The sequence below is a fragment of the Scomber japonicus genome, chromosome 17 (genome assembly GCF_027409825.1).
Source record: "Scomber japonicus isolate fScoJap1 chromosome 17, fScoJap1.pri, whole genome shotgun sequence".
NCBI lineage: Eukaryota > Metazoa > Chordata > Actinopteri > Scombriformes > Scombridae > Scomber > Scomber japonicus.
In genome coordinates, this window is record NC_070594.1 from 28,721,251 (window position 1) to 28,742,181 (window position 20,931).

At 38.1% G+C, this 20,931-nt stretch overlaps 3 protein-coding genes across 3 annotated transcripts; 2 read left to right on the forward strand and 1 right to left on the reverse strand.

Annotated features, from left to right (window-relative positions):
- Window positions 1-2,527: 2,527 nt before the first annotated feature.
- On the reverse strand, window positions 2,528-4,924 carry LOC128377418 (gap junction Cx32.2 protein-like). The gene is made up of 2 exons (XM_053337365.1): window positions 4,820-4,924; window positions 2,528-3,709 (listed from the first exon to the last, which is right to left on the reverse strand). The coding sequence occupies exon 2, from the start codon at window positions 3,685-3,687 to the stop codon at window positions 2,914-2,916; it is 774 nt and encodes a 257-aa protein (XP_053193340.1). The 5' UTR covers window positions 3,688-3,709; window positions 4,820-4,924; the 3' UTR covers window positions 2,528-2,913.
- A 3,853-nt stretch (window positions 4,925-8,777) lies between these two features.
- On the forward strand, window positions 8,778-11,330 carry LOC128377417 (gap junction Cx32.2 protein-like). Its single transcript, XM_053337364.1, has 2 exons — window positions 8,778-8,825; window positions 10,061-11,330. The coding sequence occupies exon 2, from the start codon at window positions 10,077-10,079 to the stop codon at window positions 10,944-10,946; it is 870 nt and encodes a 289-aa protein (XP_053193339.1). The 5' UTR covers window positions 8,778-8,825; window positions 10,061-10,076; the 3' UTR covers window positions 10,947-11,330.
- A 2,243-nt stretch (window positions 11,331-13,573) lies between these two features.
- On the forward strand, window positions 13,574-20,249 carry gja1b (gap junction protein alpha 1b). The gene is made up of 2 exons (XM_053337362.1): window positions 13,574-13,660; window positions 16,355-20,249. The coding sequence occupies exon 2, from the start codon at window positions 16,371-16,373 to the stop codon at window positions 17,535-17,537; it is 1,167 nt and encodes a 388-aa protein (XP_053193337.1). The 5' UTR covers window positions 13,574-13,660; window positions 16,355-16,370; the 3' UTR covers window positions 17,538-20,249.
- Window positions 20,250-20,931: the final 682 nt, after the last annotated feature.

The window sequence follows — 20,931 nt, forward strand, 5'->3', positions numbered from 1 at the left end:
TACACTACATTTCATTACATTTTGATATGGGGTGCATCCCTTCAGTTCTTTGCTTGATGTATGATTTGGTTACGCTTAAGATGCTCAATGAAACTCCTTTTATTCCTGAAAAGACCTCGAGGGATCTGCTAGAGGTCAGGTAGATTAATTTGCTTCATGGTGGCAAACAACTTTATATTTTAGCCACTGAGTTGTTACAAAGAATAAAATCCTGAATCCGTACAGTGGTTCCCAAACTTGTTTAGATCACATCAACTGATTAATATTGTGTGGATAATAAGGCCTGCTGTTTTAGCTTGCTCACTACGAAGTGTTTACTTTTGTTTGGCACCTACATCCAGCTCCTGAGGTATCTCCATGCACACTCAGTCCAACTAGCTATCATTTGTACAGCATCTTGTCATTATATCACTCAATGTGTGCCTATTTTTCTGTTTACACTAAAGGGACTATATGGAACATGCTTGTTGTTAGTCTGTATGATCAAGTTTTCAGGTAATATAGCTTCATGGTACAATGCTGTTTCTGATCAAACTGCTGTGAAACATTTCACAGGCATTATATATACCAACAAAGATGTCTTATAACTTGGCAGCAGCCTGACTATATTAAAGGCATGGGTTGCCAAACTCAATTAAGTTTTACTTTACTGAAATTAATGATTTACAAAAATTGTATTGATGTATGCAGTATGTCTAAGATGGACCACTCCTTTTGTTGGAGGCAACTCACTGACATAACAATAATAATAAAAATATATATTTTTTCTGAGCTTCTGAGATCTTACCTGATTGATTAATTACCCTCCAAACATTGAGAAAGAAATGAATTAAAGCATCCCAGTGGTAGAAAGAAAATATTGATGGGAAATCTAAAAACTCAAATTCTGTTCTGAGCTTGTGAAATGGTTTTGAATGTGTAATGAAGGTTTGCAGCTATAGAAATATATGTGATTAAAATTTTCACAGGAATTTATTTAACAGTGAAGTTTCACAAACTCTGAGAGGCAGACACACAAGTTTCCAACCAGTGTATGCAACACTGAAGTTACAAGCTATAACCAATGACTTTTGACCCTGTTTTTACCAACTGGTTAAGCACAGGTCCTGATTTAAGATGGTACAACAAGCTCCCCCCAAGCCCCCAGTAACAGCAACAGGCTTTAAAGCCAATTTGACATTTGACAAACTGTGTAATTACAACTTCCATGTCTGTCATGTAGCACACACTGGCCAAAAATGGCCATATTCAGACTGTGATTGGCCTCCACAGCGTGATGTCGGGTTGTGCTTCTCTAAAAGTTTATTCTGACTCAACTATCTCACTGCAGCCAAAAGCCACACAACCTAAACACACTACCCCCATCCAAATGAATAGGAGGACTTGCGTTTTTGCTGCAACATCTGATTTGGTCATAACAAGGCCAAAGACTCATTCCCATAGAGTCTCTTCAGATTTTCAGATTTTCATCCATTTTGGCCAACAATATAGAGTAGTGCAGTTTTGGGAGTGTTTTTTTTTTTCATTTTTGGCTGAGCAATTTTCATAGGAATGAACGAGGCCTCTCCTCTGTCACTGTCTTTATTTCTCTTTGTACATCCATGGCTCTCCTGTGATCTAGTTGGGTTTAATTGTACTTGAGGATTCTGTATATATTAATGGTAATATTGGTCAACATTTAATTTTTTTAGCTCGCCAAATACATATTTTCAATTTCAGAGAGGCTGTTTTATGTACCCAGAATAGCACAGTAGTGTAGTTTTAATGTGTTGGTGAATGTCTGCTATCAAAACAGCAAAATGCCAAAGTAGCAGCATAATCACTGACAAAGAATGTCAACATTTGAGTTGAGATAACTTTGTCACACTTTGTCCTCATCCCTTTTTTTTCTTTGAATATATGATGTCTTAATCTATAGACTCTATAACTGTATAAATATGTTTTGATGTATATACTGTATAAATAAGCTTGCAAAAGGCATCCTTCATTGTCATTTTAAAAGTCCTACAATTGCAATACAATAAAAGGCTTCCTCATTTTTGTGCATTTCACTTATTTGGGAAATTTCATGATGAGTGGATGTGGGGGGAAGTCTAAAGCAGTTGTTTAGTGGGATGTAATGTCTGAACAACATTTTCCGTTGTGACATGGAAATGAAACCTGCAATGTAATTATTATATTGTTCTGCTTTCTCATACATGATGCGTTTTTTGTACTTTGTGTACAGCTGGAATATATTATTGCTCTGATACGATACCACATCATCTGATAAATGTATTACATTTCACAGAAGCACAATTTAAACTCATGGCATTTACGGTAAGAATCAGCAGCTGGTGGGGCCTCTAACTCTGAGGGTAAAGGACAGCAGTGACGTTTGTCAGTTCAACATGTGCAAAAAAGAAGCTGTAATTGAAAAAAGTTAAAAACACAAAATGGTAATATCACAAAATGAAAATAATGTCCATCATTACTCTTGCTGGATACAAACCTCTAATGAAAAACACACTTTTGAAAACATTTTAATCTTTGCTTGGTTGCTCTTGACCATATTGATACACAGCCACAACCAATTGCCTATGAAAAACACAGGGCATACAATCATCAGTATACCAAAAAAGGAAAGCAGACTCAGAACACTACTCTGTAGAAGTCCATATTCAGTAGTTCTTAGATCAGAATGTCTTTTTTACATCGACCACTTGTGTGCAGTTTGGCAGATAGCGTTTCTTACCACATAACTGATTCATATAAAGTATGAAGTAAAAAGTAAATAATAGGTTGTACTCTGGTTATTTAAATCTGGATGTGACTTTTTATGTCAAACAACATTGATTAAAGCAAGAATCGAGGTCCCTTGTAGGTTCAGGATCCATCTCAGCTGAAAACCTCAGTCAAGTCAAATCTATTCCTTCAACAAAGTGTAACTCTCTCACTTGAATATTGGTCTGGTTTTTTGAAGGAGTGCATTTCTCCTAGGGGGAAAGGGTCACTCTTCCTTCTTTTTCTCTCCTGCATCTTTGAGATCATTAGGTGGAACATCTCCACAATGTTGAGGAGCACAGAGAGGACGGCCACGACCAACATGAAGATGATAAAAATGTTTTTTTCTGTGGGACGACTTATGAAGCAGTCTACTGGTGTTGGACAGGGGTATTCTGAATATGTAATCTTCATAGGCATAAATATGAAGCCATAGAGGTAGTATTGACCTACAATGAATGCTATTTCGAGCATGACTTTGAACAGCAACTGCGTCATGTAGCTGCACAGCAGGACACCTTTGAGCTGAACTTTGCCACGTTCATTGGAATATTTTGGAGCTTTAATCATTCCATTCTTATCAAGTTTCTGTTCCTGGCGTCTTCTCAGCTTGTTTTCTCTGCGAATCACCAACAGGACATGTCCCAGATAGATGAGTGTTGGTGTTGAGACAATGAGGATCTGGAGGACCCAGAAGCGTGTGTGAGACATTGGGAAGGATCGATCGTAGCAGGCGTTCCTGCAGCCAGGACTGTGGACATTACAGAACATGTTTGCTTGTTCATCTCCCCATATTTTATCTACTCCAGCAGCCAGAATGAAGATCCTGAAGAGGAAAAGAACACTCATCCACACCTTCCCCACTACAGTGGAGTGTAACTGCACCTTGTCCAACAAATCAGACAGGATAGACCACTCCCCCATGATGAACCAGGCTCCAACAGCACTGCAAGAGACAATATATGTCTGTCAAGTCAGCTTGAGGCATCCTTAGTTATGTAGGACATTTTACATGTAGGGCAATTCAAAGTGGAGACAAGATTTGGACATGGAAGAACAGGGACAACTACACTAACCAGCCACTTTATTAGGTATGAATTAGGTATGATTTGGTAGGTTGCTTTATGTAACTTAAAGTTTTAAATTCACAATTGTTGTAGCAGTTCAGGAGGAGGCAAAAATAAACAACAACAACTCATAATATAATCAAATTAACCATAGAAATGACACATTTGTCTGGTTAATTTGACCATAGAGATCAAATTAACCAAAGTCAAAAAGCAAAAGTCACTATGACTTTTGGAACGGTCACATGGGTTGTTTGCAAAACACTGGCCTATTACCTATTTTAATACAGTGGTGTGAGGACCAGTTGCTGTAGTTTGACTTTTAGAATGAGTTCCATGTGAAAACTAAACCATTATGAAACTTCATGTAAATAAAACTGACTGAATGAAGACCTCCAGTAATATACTCATCTGTGTTAAGCCTTAGAAAGCAGCAATGAATTAAGTGTAGCTGTCTCAGATTTTTGCAAGACAGCCCAAATAATTTCTATTACAGAATTTCAGCTCGCTAGATAAAAACAAATCCACTTATTAAAAAAAAAAAGAAAGTCAACTACACATTCTGAGTGTTGCTCAGCAGCCTGACATCCTAATGAATACACTCAAAAACAAAGCACCAGTATTTTGAGATTATTAGCAAAGAAAGATTATAGAATGGAATCATTTTGTAACCCTAACCCTCATGTCCACTGTAACCCTCATGTCCAGTGTTTTTCAGTGCACAATGTCACTATAATTTTTTTTTCATAACCAGCTGACACCAATCACAGTATTATTGAATTGTCGCTGTCAGATAGTTATGTCATCTCAAGAAACTTTACATCTATAGTTAAAAACATTTTACAGGTGAGTTACTAATATTTACTGGACTGTTCACTCAACAAACATTATCAAACAAAACATTTCTGTCATGGTTTTCACATTTAAATGATTAATAATTGATATTACATTTGCACAATAACTCTACACACAGTAGTAAGTGTTCCTACCTAAGTATGCGCCCGGCTTTCTTCAGTCAGTCCTTGTGCTATGACTTCAAGTCTCTCACTTCCCTCTTATAATTTAGGCAGACATTGCAGAATCATCAGTTTCCGCCCATGTCTGACTCCCCACACCCCCTAACAACGTGCTAGTCTGTCACTAAAGCCTTGTGTTGAAATGGGCTGATGATAAGCGTGACAGCTCAGTTACCGATTGCTGACATCAGATCAGCTCTTTTGAAAAAATGTTTGCTAAGTTACCTTTGGCCAAGATGCTGAACTTCTGGCAACTTTATGACACTATAGCCAAGCTTCAATTAACCAGCCAAAGAGGCAGAAACACATTTCCTCTGGTTGGATTAATAAACTTGTTTGTATTGTATTATATAAATTCAAGTATCATGAAAGCTCTAGGCTTTCTGTTCATCAGCTGGTCTAATAGGTGCTGCTTTACCTGATGTTGAGGTCCTGATTTTGCCCATGGGCTACGACTGTAGCTGAACTGTGGCAAGCAACAGGTGTGGTCACATCAGAAATATTCAGATACTATTATGCCCTACAATAGTGGTAATAAGAAAACATCAGAAAGAAGTTTTTTAAGGTAGGTATTTGATTATACTTGGTCATTGGTTAATTGTGACGTGACTTGGGCTGGGTATCATTACTGGATATCTTTAAGGTATTGACTGAAATAAATCCATATCAAGTAGTATCAAAACGTCTCCCATCAAACGATACCTGATCAATCGTTTTTGCACCCAGATCTAGAAAATATGATCTGTATGGACTTGTTCACAGCTAATCAATGCAAGTGTTCTTCGACTTTATACGACATGTGATTGGCCCACTGCCACAGCAGCTACAACCCATCTGTGGTGGCGAGGTTGTGTTGAATTTGAGTTCAGTTCAGCAGCCACGATGCCACCCAAACACCTGTTAAACAATTATGGCATGATAATAAAAAATACATTTTTATGTCATGTTCACATACATTTAAAGGAAAATCACTGACACTGTTGTCTGTCCCTTGCTTCCTTAAACCAAACAAAATAATTGATGATGACGGTCCTGAAGTTGGGTATATCTGAGATGTCACAATTTATAAAATACAGTTGAAACACATGGAAGAACATCACACCAAAGCTCCATAATCTTCTTTACATTCAGGTTTGAAGTCTCAAGTACCTGGTCCAGGTCCAAACTATCTGTCACAAATATGAAGCATTGGTCTATTGTTGGCTCCTTTGGATGTGTGTAGAAACAGGGTGGTGGTTTCTAGGGCTGGGCAATTAATCAAAAAATAATCTAAACCGACATTTCAAAACTCTAATGGACTTAATCTTGCTCATGTCAATTAATGGCGGTGTTCACTGTTGCCATGACAGTAAAGGTTGCATATCTTTAAGGAATTTGAAAACGTGTCTCCAGTGATCATTTGAACCCAAACCATGATCTTTACATAGTTCTAATCAAGTAAACTAGACATTAACCACAATGTCACACCATAAAACATCTTTATTTTCACTCCATAAAGATACTCATGTGTGAGAGCAGCAGTGTAAAATACTAAACTAAAGAAACTCTGAAAATACATAATAGTTCATCAAGGGTGGAAATAATCCTTCATTAATCATAATCAAAAGTTCAATTAATCGTGATTTAGATTTTTGCCATAATTGCCCAGCCCTAGAGGTTTCTAACTTCACCTACTTCCAAGGTGCATGGAGAAGGAAAAAAAGTCTGAAGAAAGTCAAAGCACCAGCAACAGTAGTAGTATAGGAGAACTTCATTAGTAGACCAACACGTTTTGGCTTGCAGCCTTCATCAGGGTCATTGGATGGATGACCACTATATTTTTTCCCCCTGATATAACTCAAGATTGGTATTGTGCTATATGGTTTTCAATTTGGAGGAATATCAAATAAATAGATAGTAGCGACGCTCTTATTTTTGTGACTGATAAAGTATCATACATTATTGTTTATATGCTAACAAATAATTTCACTATTACGTTCAGCACTACATGTTGACACTAACTAGTATCAGTAGTATTTGTATGGACTTTGGAAACAGTGAGATTGGGAGAAACCACCATGAACACAGGCGCTGGCCCTGGAGGAGCACTGGCCTCTCCTGACCTTCAGAAAACATCTAAATATACTCATTTGTTCAAATACATCCTTGAATTCATCATCAGTCTGCAATGTGAAAATATCTCAATGTTTCATGATGATTTTCAGATGTCACAACTCTGACATAGTGCCTCATCAGCATTCCAAGCAACAAGGGTTAGGCTTAAGGTCAGGTAGAACTGTGCTTTAGAAAGACAAAGAAGTGTTTTTTGTCTGATGCTTCTATCTGCAGGAAGTTACAAATCACTGTTAACATAGGGATTAAAATAATAGCTTTAGTAAGGTTATGGAGTCTGCTTGTCAGATGTATTGTTGACCTAACCCTCCACCTACAGCACCACGCCCAGCAGGTATAATGGAGGCAAAACATTTTGATAACTTTTCATCTCCAATGTCTTAAGATGACACTGAGTGAATTTGAAGTTGGTCTGATTAAATCTCTAGGAGGAGTTTGTTACAGTACAAGGCATGGAAATGGCGAAAATGGTGCCAAAAACGCAAATTCGAATCAAAATGGTCTTTCTTTTGGAGTTAGGGTATGGCTCCAAGAGACTTTTTTTGTGCGTCTGGTCATGATATATATGCATACTGAACTTCATTCACATCTAACTTTTACCAGGAACTTCCTTAATGGAAACAGGGCTCTCCCTGTGCTTGTTTTTTCCCCACATACCATCAGAATGCATTACAAATACATTCTTGATTTATTGCCAGACACAAACAGAATTATTATTTTAAAATTACATCCTCATTGTTTTTTGACAGCAGACATCAGAAACGTCAGTCTTAACATAAATAGTTTCACTTCATCCTGTTGTCTTGGGTTCATATGAGTTATACTACCCTGTGGAGTGTCACACATTCAGGGTTTCTCACTATTCTTGTTATTCAAGTTATGCTGGTACCGACAGTGTTAGTAATGATTCATACAAAACAACACTGATGTATATGGAGATGGGGATCAGACAGGCTGGAAAATACAAACAAATGATGTCGTCCTGTTGACTGATGACAATAGGTTCACCAAAAAATAAACAGTCGCTTTGAAACTAAGCAGTGTTGCTCTGGAGTGCACGTGGTCAATCCACATGGATTTTTCCCATTTCCTTGTGGAAGTTGTCCCTGTCATTGTTCGATAGTTAAAGTTAACAGCAAAATGTTTGCAAATTAATTTGGAAAAACCTTAAAAGTGTAGCGTTTAGAATTGAATGGCATTTAGCTAAACAGATTTGGCAGAAATTACATTTCCTTCTCTGGTCTTAATCCTCTGAACTAAAACAAAATATTGTTTTAATATTTCTGGTAACGCCCTGCCCTATACATCTGTAAGTCAACCAAGTCCTAATTTGTATGTTCTCTTAAATCCACATTATTATTATATTGTTTACTGCTCTTTACTGTAATATAAAAATGGCTTTATGTTGCTCTTGTACATGTTGCACCATGAGTCTGACATTTCTCACCATAGTGACACATTTAAATGTTAACTACCACCCATTTGTCCATTATTGCAATTTCAGATCTTCCCTCTGAGATGAACTTGCATTTCTGCACATTCGCATTTCACATAACCAGGGAGTATCTTTTACATCAAGCACAATCTGGGTGGGAGGTTGGATGACTTGTCTTTCTGTCAAAGTGGGAGGTAAAACAAAAAAATGTTGCGTTAACAGACATCGAGGCTTCCGTGACAGGAACTGAGAATGGCCGATTTCATCAGATTCACCAAAATCACAAGTTTGACTACGTGAAAGGAGAAGCTGAGAGCAGCTGACCAAACCCACCCGACTCAACAGTATTTAAGTCTCATCCTGGTCAGCGAATCACGCCCTTCATTGCTTTGTGCCCTCGGCATAGAATGTCTTATAACTGAGTCCTGACAGGCAAGTACATTTTATGTTTTTGTAAGATTTAATTAAGACACCTGTTAATTAACATATAAGTATGTCACTGGATATATTTTAGTGTTTCCTTAAGGCTTACCAGTTGCTGTTCCAAGTTTCCATATGGGTATATTATAGTTTGAGCATCCTGCTTCCATCATAATAATGTCTCTAAATGATCATGTATTTATAAAGCCATGGCTTTGGGACATCTGTGCCTACATTTCAGAATCAATTTTATTATCATTTCCAAATACACTCAGCATATGTAGAAGCAAAATGCCGTTTTTGACCAATCAGTCATTTTCTACATTTAAAATCAAATAAAATACATTTTGTGATAAAAAAACATTAAAACTTAAGATCATAAAAAGAGCAGCTTTTAAAGTACTGATCTGTTTACTTGTGCAGTTAGGTTAAGGGACAGGTAGTGCAGATTGTGTGCTAGTGCATGTGATGTGTCATCTCATGATGTAGGAGCTAGAGATGGAGGGCCGCATACGGAGAAAAAACTATAAAGTCGTGTAAGCTCTTGCATGGATGCTCTGGAGCCTCCTTCCAGGTGGCAAGAGTGCGACAAGAGGTGGTGAGAGGAATGCTAAACTGCTAAGTGAAATTTTGGACCAACATAAAAGCAAAAGGAGGTTCATTATTTCTCCTATTCATAAACTTAAACTAGAATAAAAACCCTCTCATCACAGATCTTTGGAATTAAATTTAATTTAATGTTATTTTCAAGCTGAGCACACACCTTATTGACATGTTTTGCAATAACTGTGTGATGTATGACGCAATATGTATAATTCACATCAGGGTAGCTTTAGTTCACCAGATGTAGCTGCTGTTGTTTGTTTTTTTTAGCTAAAGATATTACGCCACTTTTTGTTTTGTGCATTTTACTGTTGCAGACTTTTTTGTGTGTGTGATGCTAGATTCCAGATTGTTTATTCATATGTCATCTACCAACAACATACTTTTTTCCCCCTCAATTTTTCTTTATTTCTTATAGTTTCTTCTCATGTATATGGTGTGAAGCTACCATATACATCAGCTACTACTCTTAGTAGTTTAATAAATATCTCATCTCATAGCCTCAGTTTTATGAGTGTTAGAAATTATACCATACCTGTTTTATTTTAAGTATATCCAGTCTTATCTGTCAGTAACGGAAATGTTCTTTATACTGCTCCCATTTATTGATTAACCCACAACAGCATGTTTCTCCCCCACTTCAGATATTAGTTTACAGCCATGAGTGACTGGTCTTACCTGTCCAAACTGCTAGTCAAGGTCCAGTCTCACTCTACTGTGGTAGGGAAGATCTGGATGAGTGTCCTCTTCCTGTTCAGGATCTTCGTCCTGGGTGCTGCCGCAGATAAAGTCTGGGGAGACGAAGTGTCTGAATTCAAGTGCGACTCTCAGGAACCGGGATGCCAACACGCCTGCTACAACTGGATGTTCCCAATTTCTTACGTTCATTACTGGGTCCTGCAAATCACCTTCGTGTCAACACCTACCCTGTTCTACCTGGGCCATGCTGTTCACATCATTCATAAAGAGAAGAGGATGTTGGAGCAGTTGCAAAGCAACACTAATGGAAAAATACTGAAGAGGCCCAAATATACAGATGAGAGAGGGAAGGTGAAGATAAAAGGCATCCTCTTTTGCACTTACATGACCCAACTGATCTTTAAAATCATTCTGGAGGTGGGATTCGTTGTGGGCCAATTCTTCATCTATGGACCCATCTTCATGGTCGCCTACTTCCACTGTACTATTTCTCCACCTTGTGCTCGTTTCAGCGGTGCCCAGTGTTACATTTCTCGTCCCACAGAGAAGACAATCTTCATCATCTTCATGCTTGTAGTTTCAGGCATATCTGTGCTCCTGAACATTATTGAAATTATCTACCTGATCTGTAACAAGAGAAGAGACAGCAGGAAACAGGTTATAGCTCGGCAGGGCATGCTGAATTCACCGAAGTACCCATCCAACACAACATGGGAGCCCATGAGTAACCAGTATGGAGGCTCCCCAATGCTGCCTCTGCCTGTTCACGGTGTGACACACCACTGTAGTGATGAGAAACACATTGACTGCAGTAAAGAGAAGGACACTTGATACATGAATCAATGCTGAGTGTTTGCTCAGCATTGAACAACACTCTGTTGTTCTTTTGCTTAATTTACACTAAAATATTTACTGTTTCTTTTATGTGTTCAATAGTTTGATCATGTGAAATGTTCTTCTTGATTGAATTATCTGTGCTTCAGGATAATGTTAACAATATCCAAATGATCTTTGCTGTGTTTTTCATCAACTTAAGTTCAATCAAATAAATGAATTTACAAAAATAAGGGTTCACTATATTGCACTCTGATTGGTCGATGACAGCAGTTCCCCTGTGTCAGACATGGTGAGTCGAGTACAGCTGTAATTATGGACTCTGGAAGAATTTCAGTCAGTCTTCATTGAAGGAGGTGAAAGTACATAATATCACATAAGTATTGTACTGACAAAACAAGTTGCAAACATGTGCTGCAAAAAAATGTTTACAATTTAGAAAAAGTATTTATGTTTAGTTCTGTCTGGAATTAATTGTGTAAAGCAGCAGTTCTGATGTGATTCCAGTTGTAATGAATAGATGGCAGTCAGAGAATCCAGAGCACATCTTTAGTAAAATGAGACAGGTATGTAAGTTGGGTAAATCACAGTTATAGTGAGTGATTAACAGTGTCGGGGAGTTACATGTAACAGAATTTTATTACAAAATAAATGTAACTGTGTCCATTAGAGTTACTGAGAAAAATGTGTGATTAAAGTACAGTTACCTATGAAAATGTTTATGATTACAAAGAAATATTTTCTGTAAAAAGCTACATGTTGAATAATGTTTATGTAGTTGCTTTGCATGTTTTTGAGGTGCATAATGTGTTCTTTTGCCATTTCCAGTCAAGGTCATTTAGCAAAGCCATGTGATGGTTATTCTGATGCTTTTGATTGGTTCTTTTTTAATTTGCAGCACCCCTAGTCTGCCAATTAGATTAATCCACACTGCTGCTCAAAGCTAAACAACCTGTCTGAGAACATGTTGCTGAATACATATTGCTGTTTTTAATTCTTTTTTTAATATATATATATATTGTTAATCAATCGTGACACGGGTTTATTTGGAACACAAATGGGCTTAAATGGTGTCACATTTCCAAAGTAACCTTCCCAACGCTGGTCATGGACAATCAAATCATGTTACTGACATATGAAGAGCAGGGCCATTACAGAAATGAAACTTCTCCCTCTGTGTTTGTGTGTGTTTGAGGTTAAGCCTATGGCCGCATTAAGCCCTAAAAGTGAACAGTCAGCTTAACACTTACAATAATAATCATAATGATAATAAAAAAAATACATGTACACAGAAGCGTGAAAGTAATGTCCCCACATACACCTGCAATGAATTATTTCTGTCACCAGGTGGTGCTGTGTATCGGCGAAGTGCAATGTATGAGACCAGAGTGCTTTTTATGGAAAGTTACAAAAAAAACCCTACACAGTTTGAATTAAGGAATGGTGCCATTCTTTTAACTTTTAACTTTTAGTTGTTTTGTTTATTTATTTATTTTAACGTAATAAGAGATGATTAGACCTCATAACCACATAGGCTTTTTAACATAAACCAAAGAGTGAAGCGAGAGAACTCTAGAAGCAATGAGAAGAAAACACTAAAACTCACGGCTTTGAGGAAAAAACAAACACATTACGGAATAGCAAGGCACAAATAAGATCATCGAATGGATGAGCCATCAACAAACTTAATAATTAATTGACTTATGACAGATGAAGCATTGTGAGAATAACGTCTAGTTTTGTAGCCTAGATCTTTTTCTTTCTTTCTTTTTTTGTTAAATTTGGGAATAAATCTGGGTGAATCATTTCCACTTGTTTAGTACAGTTTTGCTTCTTAGAAAAAAAAAATATGGTCACACTAAAATCACGTTGACGTGCACTGGAATGAAATCTCATAATAATGCCATTAAAGTTTTCATACTTATTAAATGCAATCTAATAATAAATGTCTGCCGATGTAGTCAGATCTTTTACTCAATAATCAATACCATGATATGAACTTTCGAACTGCATCATCAGTTAAATGTGCTTTAGGATAAGTCTTCATTATGCTGAATGACCATTAGTATTCATGTGTTGGATTCTTGAGTAAGCAGCGTTTTAATGATGTAGGTGGTTGAGGTGGAGCTGATGTGTGTATTTTAATCGGAAACGACGTTGTAAAATGTAACCTGTACATCCAGCTAAGACTTAAAGAGCTGGATGTAAAAAACAAAAAACAAAAAAAAAACAGTAAATGAATCAAATGGAGAAAAACTGCCTGAAAGTGTATACTTGTGTAAATATAGTGACATTACACTTCCACTGTGACTGTGAAGATACAGCATCAGGGGCCCTTTTTATTTTTAACAGGGTTTTCATGACTTTTAAGAAAGGGACACATCCTCTCTTTAAGTTCCAGTTTGTCATCACAACTTGAATGTTATGTATGGAGAAGAACGAACAAAACAAACAATATCTTCTACCGTCTGTACAGGACTCTTTTCCTCCTCTTCCTCCCTCAGGACCGGGGTTTCATACTTCGGACTTTTGACGTAGAGATCAGGTGACTAACTCCTCTGACGGGACTGTTATAAGGGAGCTTTGACAAGTTAGGCTCAGTTTGCCTCTGGGTCCCAACGTGGATTTCAACTTCGCTAAGGAGTGATTTCAACAAGTGGCGGAGAAAGTTTCACCGGCTCCCTACTTTCTTCATCTCTGTAACTTTTGAGGTAAGTTTATGTTTTTTCTTAAACACACTTCTGAAGAGTCTGAAAAGTTTTGTTGCGCTCCCAATTTACATGAAAAAAGCAGACTAAAGGATGTTTCCTTCCTTTTCCTTCACTCTGAGAAAAAGCGCTCTGTCTTCATTTCATTAATTATTTTGAACTAAATGTGATGTTTAGAAAACCAGTTTGGGGTTCTTCTACAGAGAGAAACAGATGATAAACGACAGAATAACAGCTATTAACCTATTGGAATAACTTTTGCTTCATTTAGCCTATCAAACGCTGAAACTCTTTCAAACTAAATCCTAATTTTTCTGTCGCAGTGTGGTCCTGGTCCTGGACTTTTCAACTTGAAAAAAGTTCTGTTGTATAATTAAAGACTCATACATCTCCCAGAATATAGTGATAAATGTACTTTAAAAACCCCTTTTTCAGTTGCTCCATGACACCAGGAACCTAGAAACTAGAGGAATGCTCAGTAATTTGGACAGTTTTTCATTCATGTCTAGTGACTTCTCATGTAAACCCACTTTACTGTCTTCAGAGGGATTTCAGAGGTCTGCTCATTGAGCCATTGTCTTGGAGTCTATTGTTCTGCTCTGTCTTGGTCATTTTCCGCCAGACAAAACTCACTCATGTAGAAAGTGGCGGGATCTTCTATGTCTAATAACCAAAAACAAAATTATTTCCCTTATGTCATTACCTCCTATTTTACTCTTCATGTGTAACTCTGAGAGTTCGGACATGCTCAGAGGAATTTCTACAGAATGTCAATGAATTCTGGATATTGTCCAGGTCGGAGGAGACAGTGTATGCACTTTATTATAAGATAAGTGGGAGCACATGCTGTTAGTTTGGCACCATGTGGATTAGACTGAAGGTTCCTACTTATCCACATGAACCTCTTTATTGGAAGCATGACCCTGTCCCTTGCTCTCTGAAGTAAAATGTCCTTTTGTGTACCTGTTGGAGGTTTTTCTTCTTCACCACATACAATCTACACTGATCTTGTGCCAGCCCTTCTTAGTTATATGCAGAGTGGGGGCAAAGAACCCTAACCCAATTAACCCTAACCCAATTTGGAGTCACCAAACCTACACCTGACTGCTGATAAGATTTCATATGGGATGGTTGAGCTGTGAAGGTGCGAGTGGAACCTGGATTGAAATGTATTATATGTGCTTTATCATTTAATTAAAGTAAAAAATCACCCTGGGATCTACTAAGACCCTTAAAGATCCCAAGAAAGTCCCAACAGTTTCATAGAAAGAATTCTTTAAAGAACCTTTTCCTTGGACCTTTAACACCTTTTTCATGAATACTGAGTGTGCAGACAGCCATGGTTACCTTTGACCAAAGGTGGCGCTAAATTTTAGGAAATGAGTCCAAAGGTGAGTCCACAGTGCTGCAAAGTTAACTAGTCAGTGTTGTACATCTAACATCTGACTCAGATTCTATTTTAATTGTAGTGAAATGAAAGTATAATTTAGTTGGAAAGCCAGTCTAATCAAGACTTTGTAATCAGCTATTGGAAATGTAAAGAAGCTCACAATAGGCCCAATTGACTAGATTTAGCTCTAGTGTCTGTTCAGCCACAGACACACTTATCAGATTGGGTACACATTCATGCAGCATAGTGGCTTTTTCCAGCAACCTCATTCTGAACAGTTTGGCTAAGACAACAGCATTCAGCAGATTTTCTTCTCTGAACTTTTACATTTCTGCACAGCAAGACAAGCTGGGTCCGCCGACGATCCGGCTTCGTGACCTTTATACCTCGTTTAATCTCTCCTCCTCACTCTGCGTTTCACAGACAAGAAAACTTATCGAAGAAGGCTTGCAACAGGTTTTAAAACTTGAAACAGGACCTTTCATTACTGCACCAATGAGAGTGTTAAAGACTACTTTGAGTTGTTAACATGTGTTACACATTTTCAAAAGGGATAAAGCTGTACAAGGCAATAGTTAGCAGGTTTTCTCACTTGATATTGTTTGAAGGTTAGAGAAAGAGGTTTAGAAGTGCAGCAGAGAAAAATAATCTTAGTAGAATCCTCTCATGTGACTGAAATATGTTTTCCAGGAGAGCTGACTAGGTTAATAACTGTGCTTGAGACTAAGAGACATTAATTACCTTTTGGATATAAAGAATTAGATTAAATAACTAGATTAAACTCTATAAATGTAATCTAAACCAGTTCTTATAGTTTTTGAAGAATACTCAAAGGTTCTCACTTAATGAATAAGAGATTTTATTTCAGATTTTCACATCTTTGTCTCGATTTAAAGGGCAGCGTTGCGTAAAACAGTTTGCTGTCTCTGCTCTCAGTAATTGGATTAGCTTGTGTTTTGCGTCATGAAACTTCTAGTTTTGTCTCCTCCAATAATAATGCTGCTTGATCATATTATGCTGCCAAAAATAGCAAATGTCAAGAATGCTGTGGACGTTAATCAGTCAATCAATCAATCTTTATTTTTATGGCGCCAAATCTCAAAAAGTCATCTCAATGCACTTTTACATGTAGAGCAGGTCTAGATCATACTCTTCTCTAAGAATCTAAACTATAGTTGGAGCATACATATGTTACACTGTATCTATGTAAGCTCAGTACAGCAGTGTTTATATCTAAACTATGTTCTGATGGTTGATACTGTCTATATATTATTGCCAGCTGAACATTGCCCTATTTGTTTCACCAGCTATCTTTCCCTGAGGATGGGTGACTGGAGCGCTCTGGGTCGTCTACTGGACAAGGTCCAGGCCTACTCTACCGCTGGTGGGAAGGTTTGGCTGTCTGTCCTCTTCATCTTCAGGATCCTGGTTCTGGGTACTGCAGTGGAATCCGCCTGGGGAGACGAGCAGTCTGCCTTTAAATGTAACACGCAGCAGCCCGGTTGTGAGAATGTCTGCTACGACAAATCCTTCCCCATTTCTCACGTTCGCTTCTGGGTCCTTCAGATCATTTTTGTGTCGACACCAACCCTCCTTTATTTGGCTCATGTCTTCTATCTGAACAGGAAGGAACAGAAATTCAAAAGGAAGGAAGACGAGCTTAAAGCCGTGCAAAATGACGGAGGAGATGTTGACATTCCGCTGAAGAAAATTGAGATGAAAAAGCTTAAGTATGGCATTGAGGAGCACGGCAAAGTGAAGATGAAAGGTGCTCTGCTCAGAACCTATATATTCAGCATTTTCTTCAAGTCTATATTTGAGGTGGGCTTTCTGGTTATCCAGTGGTACATTTACGGTTTCAGCCTGGCTGCAGTTTACACCTGCGAGAGGGATCCATGCCCACACAGGGTGGACTGTTTCCTGTCCCGTCCCACAGAGAAGACCGTCTTCATCATCTTCATGCTGGTGGTTTCACTTGTGTCCCTACTGCTCAACGTCATTGAGCTTTTCTATGTGTTCTTTAAGAGGATCAAAGATCGTGTGAAGGGCAAACAGCCTCCCACACTCTACCCCAGTGGAGGCACTTTGAGCCACACCGCTAAAGAACTGTCCACTGCCAAGTATGCCTACTATAATGGCTGTTCATCTCCAACTGCTCCACTCTCACCCATGTCTCCTCCAGGCTATAAACTGGCCACCGGGGAGCGGGGAACTGGCTCATGCCGTAATTATAATAAGCAGGCAAACGAGCAGAACTGGGCCAACTACTCCACAGAGCAGAACCGTCTCGGCCAGAATGGAGGAGGAAGCACTATTTCAAACTCCCACGCACAAGCCTTTGACTTCCCCGATGATACCCATGAGCATAAGAAACTGTCCTCAACAGCAGGACACGAGCTGCAGCCGCTGGCTCTGATGGACGCCAGGCCTTGTAGCCGGGCCAGCAGCAGGATGAGCAGTAGAGCCAGGCCAGACGACCTGGACGTGTAAACCCCGGTTCCACCTCCTCCCTCCTCCCTGCCTGGCTGATGACATGTGGCTGCAGCCAGAGAACCAGGAAACACTCAATCACATAGGTTCAAGCAGGAGGTGGGGCTATCCTCAGTCACTGTCTTCAACATAGAGACTCTTAGTTAATCAGAGAGACATTAAAACTTGTTATATAACACTGTCAAAGGTACAAGTTGCAAATAATTTTGATGACTTTTACCATAACTTTTTTTTTTAGTGGAGCTAACCCAGCTTTAAGAGAACAGAGCAGGAACGGCGTCTAACAGAGGTGTTCCTTTAGAAGCAGTCACTCTTCAGTACAAGAACAGAGGAGCACACTGGTCAAAGTGACTCGTTTGCTTTTTTAACTTGCCAAGCTTTTGTTGAAGGAAAATATGTTTTCATAGTTTCTGCTATGCTTCCTATTGGTTACAGAATTTTCCGTTACAATGAAGGTGACAGCTTTACAACAGGATGACTTGAAAGCTGTGTCTTTTTAACATCTGGCCAGGAACAACAGGTACAAATTTGCCTTCTAGGCTGAACTGTGGTTCATTTTTGTTGTTCTTTTTTTAATGCACGCACAGCGCAGCACAGCCCAGCAGCAATAAGAAACAAATCCCCCATCACCACATGTCTCACACCCCCATATGTTGGCAAAATGATCGAAACCACATTGACATGAGCACATTGTGACTGTCCATTCTGATTGTGGGCAGTAATATAATGGGCAGTTTGGTATACACAAAACAAAACTCCCCATGCTTTCAATGTTTTACCTTTTCCACTTTGTTATGGTTAATTAAAGAAGTGAGTTTGTGGGAGATACGATATAAACTCCCCTGTGCCAAAGCCATTTGCTTTGTCCACCAAGCTATTAACCCTCACCTCCTTCCTTAGAACTATTACTGAAGAATGATGTCACATTACTTCAATTTTTGCTCCTAACAGTCATGTCAAGTACGACTGCAACATATATCTTGTCTAAAACACATGAACATAAATGTGTTACATATTTGTACAAATGACTAGTGCTGTTGTTTTTCAGGTAAGGACAGTTCCTTGCATTAATATTCACTTTTATCTTCACATTTAAATAAGTGGTTTTAGATTTTTTTTTTTTACTTGTGTGATCACTTGTATGGTCACCCTATGCACTCTATTATAAAGCTGTGTAGCTCAGCATGAGACATAATAACCAACAGGAAGGATGGTCAAAAGTATGAAATAGCAAAGTAAAAGACAGTTTTTTACACACACACATACACACACATGCACACACACATACGCACACACAGTGTCTCCAAATTCCTTATCTACCACTGCACTTAAGTGCTTTTCATGTCTGAATTGACGACAGTTTGATGGACTCGGCCACACATTGCTTGTGTAATGAAGCTGGATTTATGTGTGAATCAACACGATTTCTAATTTTCCACTTTTCTTCTGCTTTCAGTCATATCATAAATATCCCAGTTTTGAAATACAATCACATTATAGTCACTCAGAGAAAGAGAGGCTAAAATGTCCAATGCCATTGCATAGACAAAGAGCAACTGTATGTAAAGCGTTAACCACCTGGCTCATCCTCTGCATGTGAGTACATGTACAGTACAACATGGTGTCGGGGAGAATGCTTAATAACAGTTGTAGTGAATATTTATTGCTTGGCATCTATAGGACACCTACCTAAGAGGAAAAATTGACTACTATCCAGTGTCTCTAAATCACAGAAAACATCTTGTATCAACTCCCCACAAACTGTATATTTATTGACAGTTTCAATAATTCGCTTTTTTTTTCTTTAGTAACTATGTCAGTCAGTCTGAACTGTTGTTTCCTGATAAACTTTGAATTTATGTGTTGTCAATCTATGTTTTCATTTTGTGGTTTTATTTGTCTTTTTTTTCAGGTGTGTTTGAGAGTAGCAGGGCAGAGGGTTCAGGCTGTTATAATGCAGCAAACATAAAGAAAGGCTTTATTACTGTCATTCATTTAACAAGTGTGTTCCTTTTTTTCATCTTTTGTGGGAGGTAGAGAAAAGACAGTAGAATGATTATCTGTGTTTTACATATTTGAATGAATGATTCTTTTGTTATGTAGGTAATGTTTTGTCTTTCAGACTCGATGTACCCATTGCTGCTTGAGAAATAGATATTTAGTACTGTAAATCAAGCTAACTGTGTCACAATAAAAAAAATGTGAGTTTTTAGAAGACTTCTTATAGATCTGGACTAATATTTAGTCAATTATATTAAAATGTATGCCAATGTAGCTCCACAACTACCAAACACTAGGATAAATCTCAATTTGGGCTTTTTATTTGTCTTTTTATCTGAATTTTTAAGTGTGCATCATTCTGTCGGTACTTACATGTGTCATAGATCTTACGGCTACAATGGTGTTTGCACTGAAATCTCGGTGATAGAGGTGTAATATGATGCACACAGTAAGTGGTAAGAGTTTTCTGATATACATTTTACTAATTTATTTTATAACAGAAATCACTACAGTGCATAATATCAGACATCTGAACGCTGGTTTCATTGACAGTTTCTGTGAGAGATGTCTTCTTCCATTGACAAAACAAGAGCAATGGTCATTTGTTACAGTTCTTCAGACAATGCTAATCCATGGGGATCCACTGTTGTACAGTGTATAAGTGCATGATAGCGAAACAACAACTCATTCATTGTATCTGTGAAAAACTATCTTAACCAATAAATATTTTTCTTTCTTAATTATTATTGGTTTTTATTGTCATCACTGTGCCAAACCCTTTGGCATGGGTCGAAGTTAGTTTGCTTCAAACAACTACTGACTGAATCAGAGTTAGTTTACAACAATTATAATTAAAAGCAAAACTTCTGAAGACATTTCAGTTGAGACTAATACTTTGATCTAATACCTTATTTATTATCTTATTTCTATGTCTATTTAGTTGGGAAAATAGTTAATCAGGACCAAAATAAATCAGTACTACTACCACTAATGTTTGCAGTAGTCATACAATACAGTAAAATTAAATTCTGCACAAATTAACCAACCAAAAAATTGGCCCTGGCTTTGGGTGCTCTTACCCCCGGATCTGTTCAACTCCTGGATCCGCCTCTGGTCTGTTGACAAAAATGTATATTTGCATTGGTCATTTTTGTATTACATTGGTCTCCCCTGAATGGTAGGGTATAGATTCATAGTGTCCGATTCAGGTCATGTGCTCAGTTTAGCAGTGCATTAATATATCACACTAAAGCAGGGTCTGGTGGGATACATAAGTCAGCTGACAACCAGGTGATCTAAACCATTTCCAGTCATATTTGATGTTTCCACCTCCTCCAGTATTTAGGCTGCAAGGACAGCATTCTTGGCATGCCAGCTGCCACTACTTTAAATG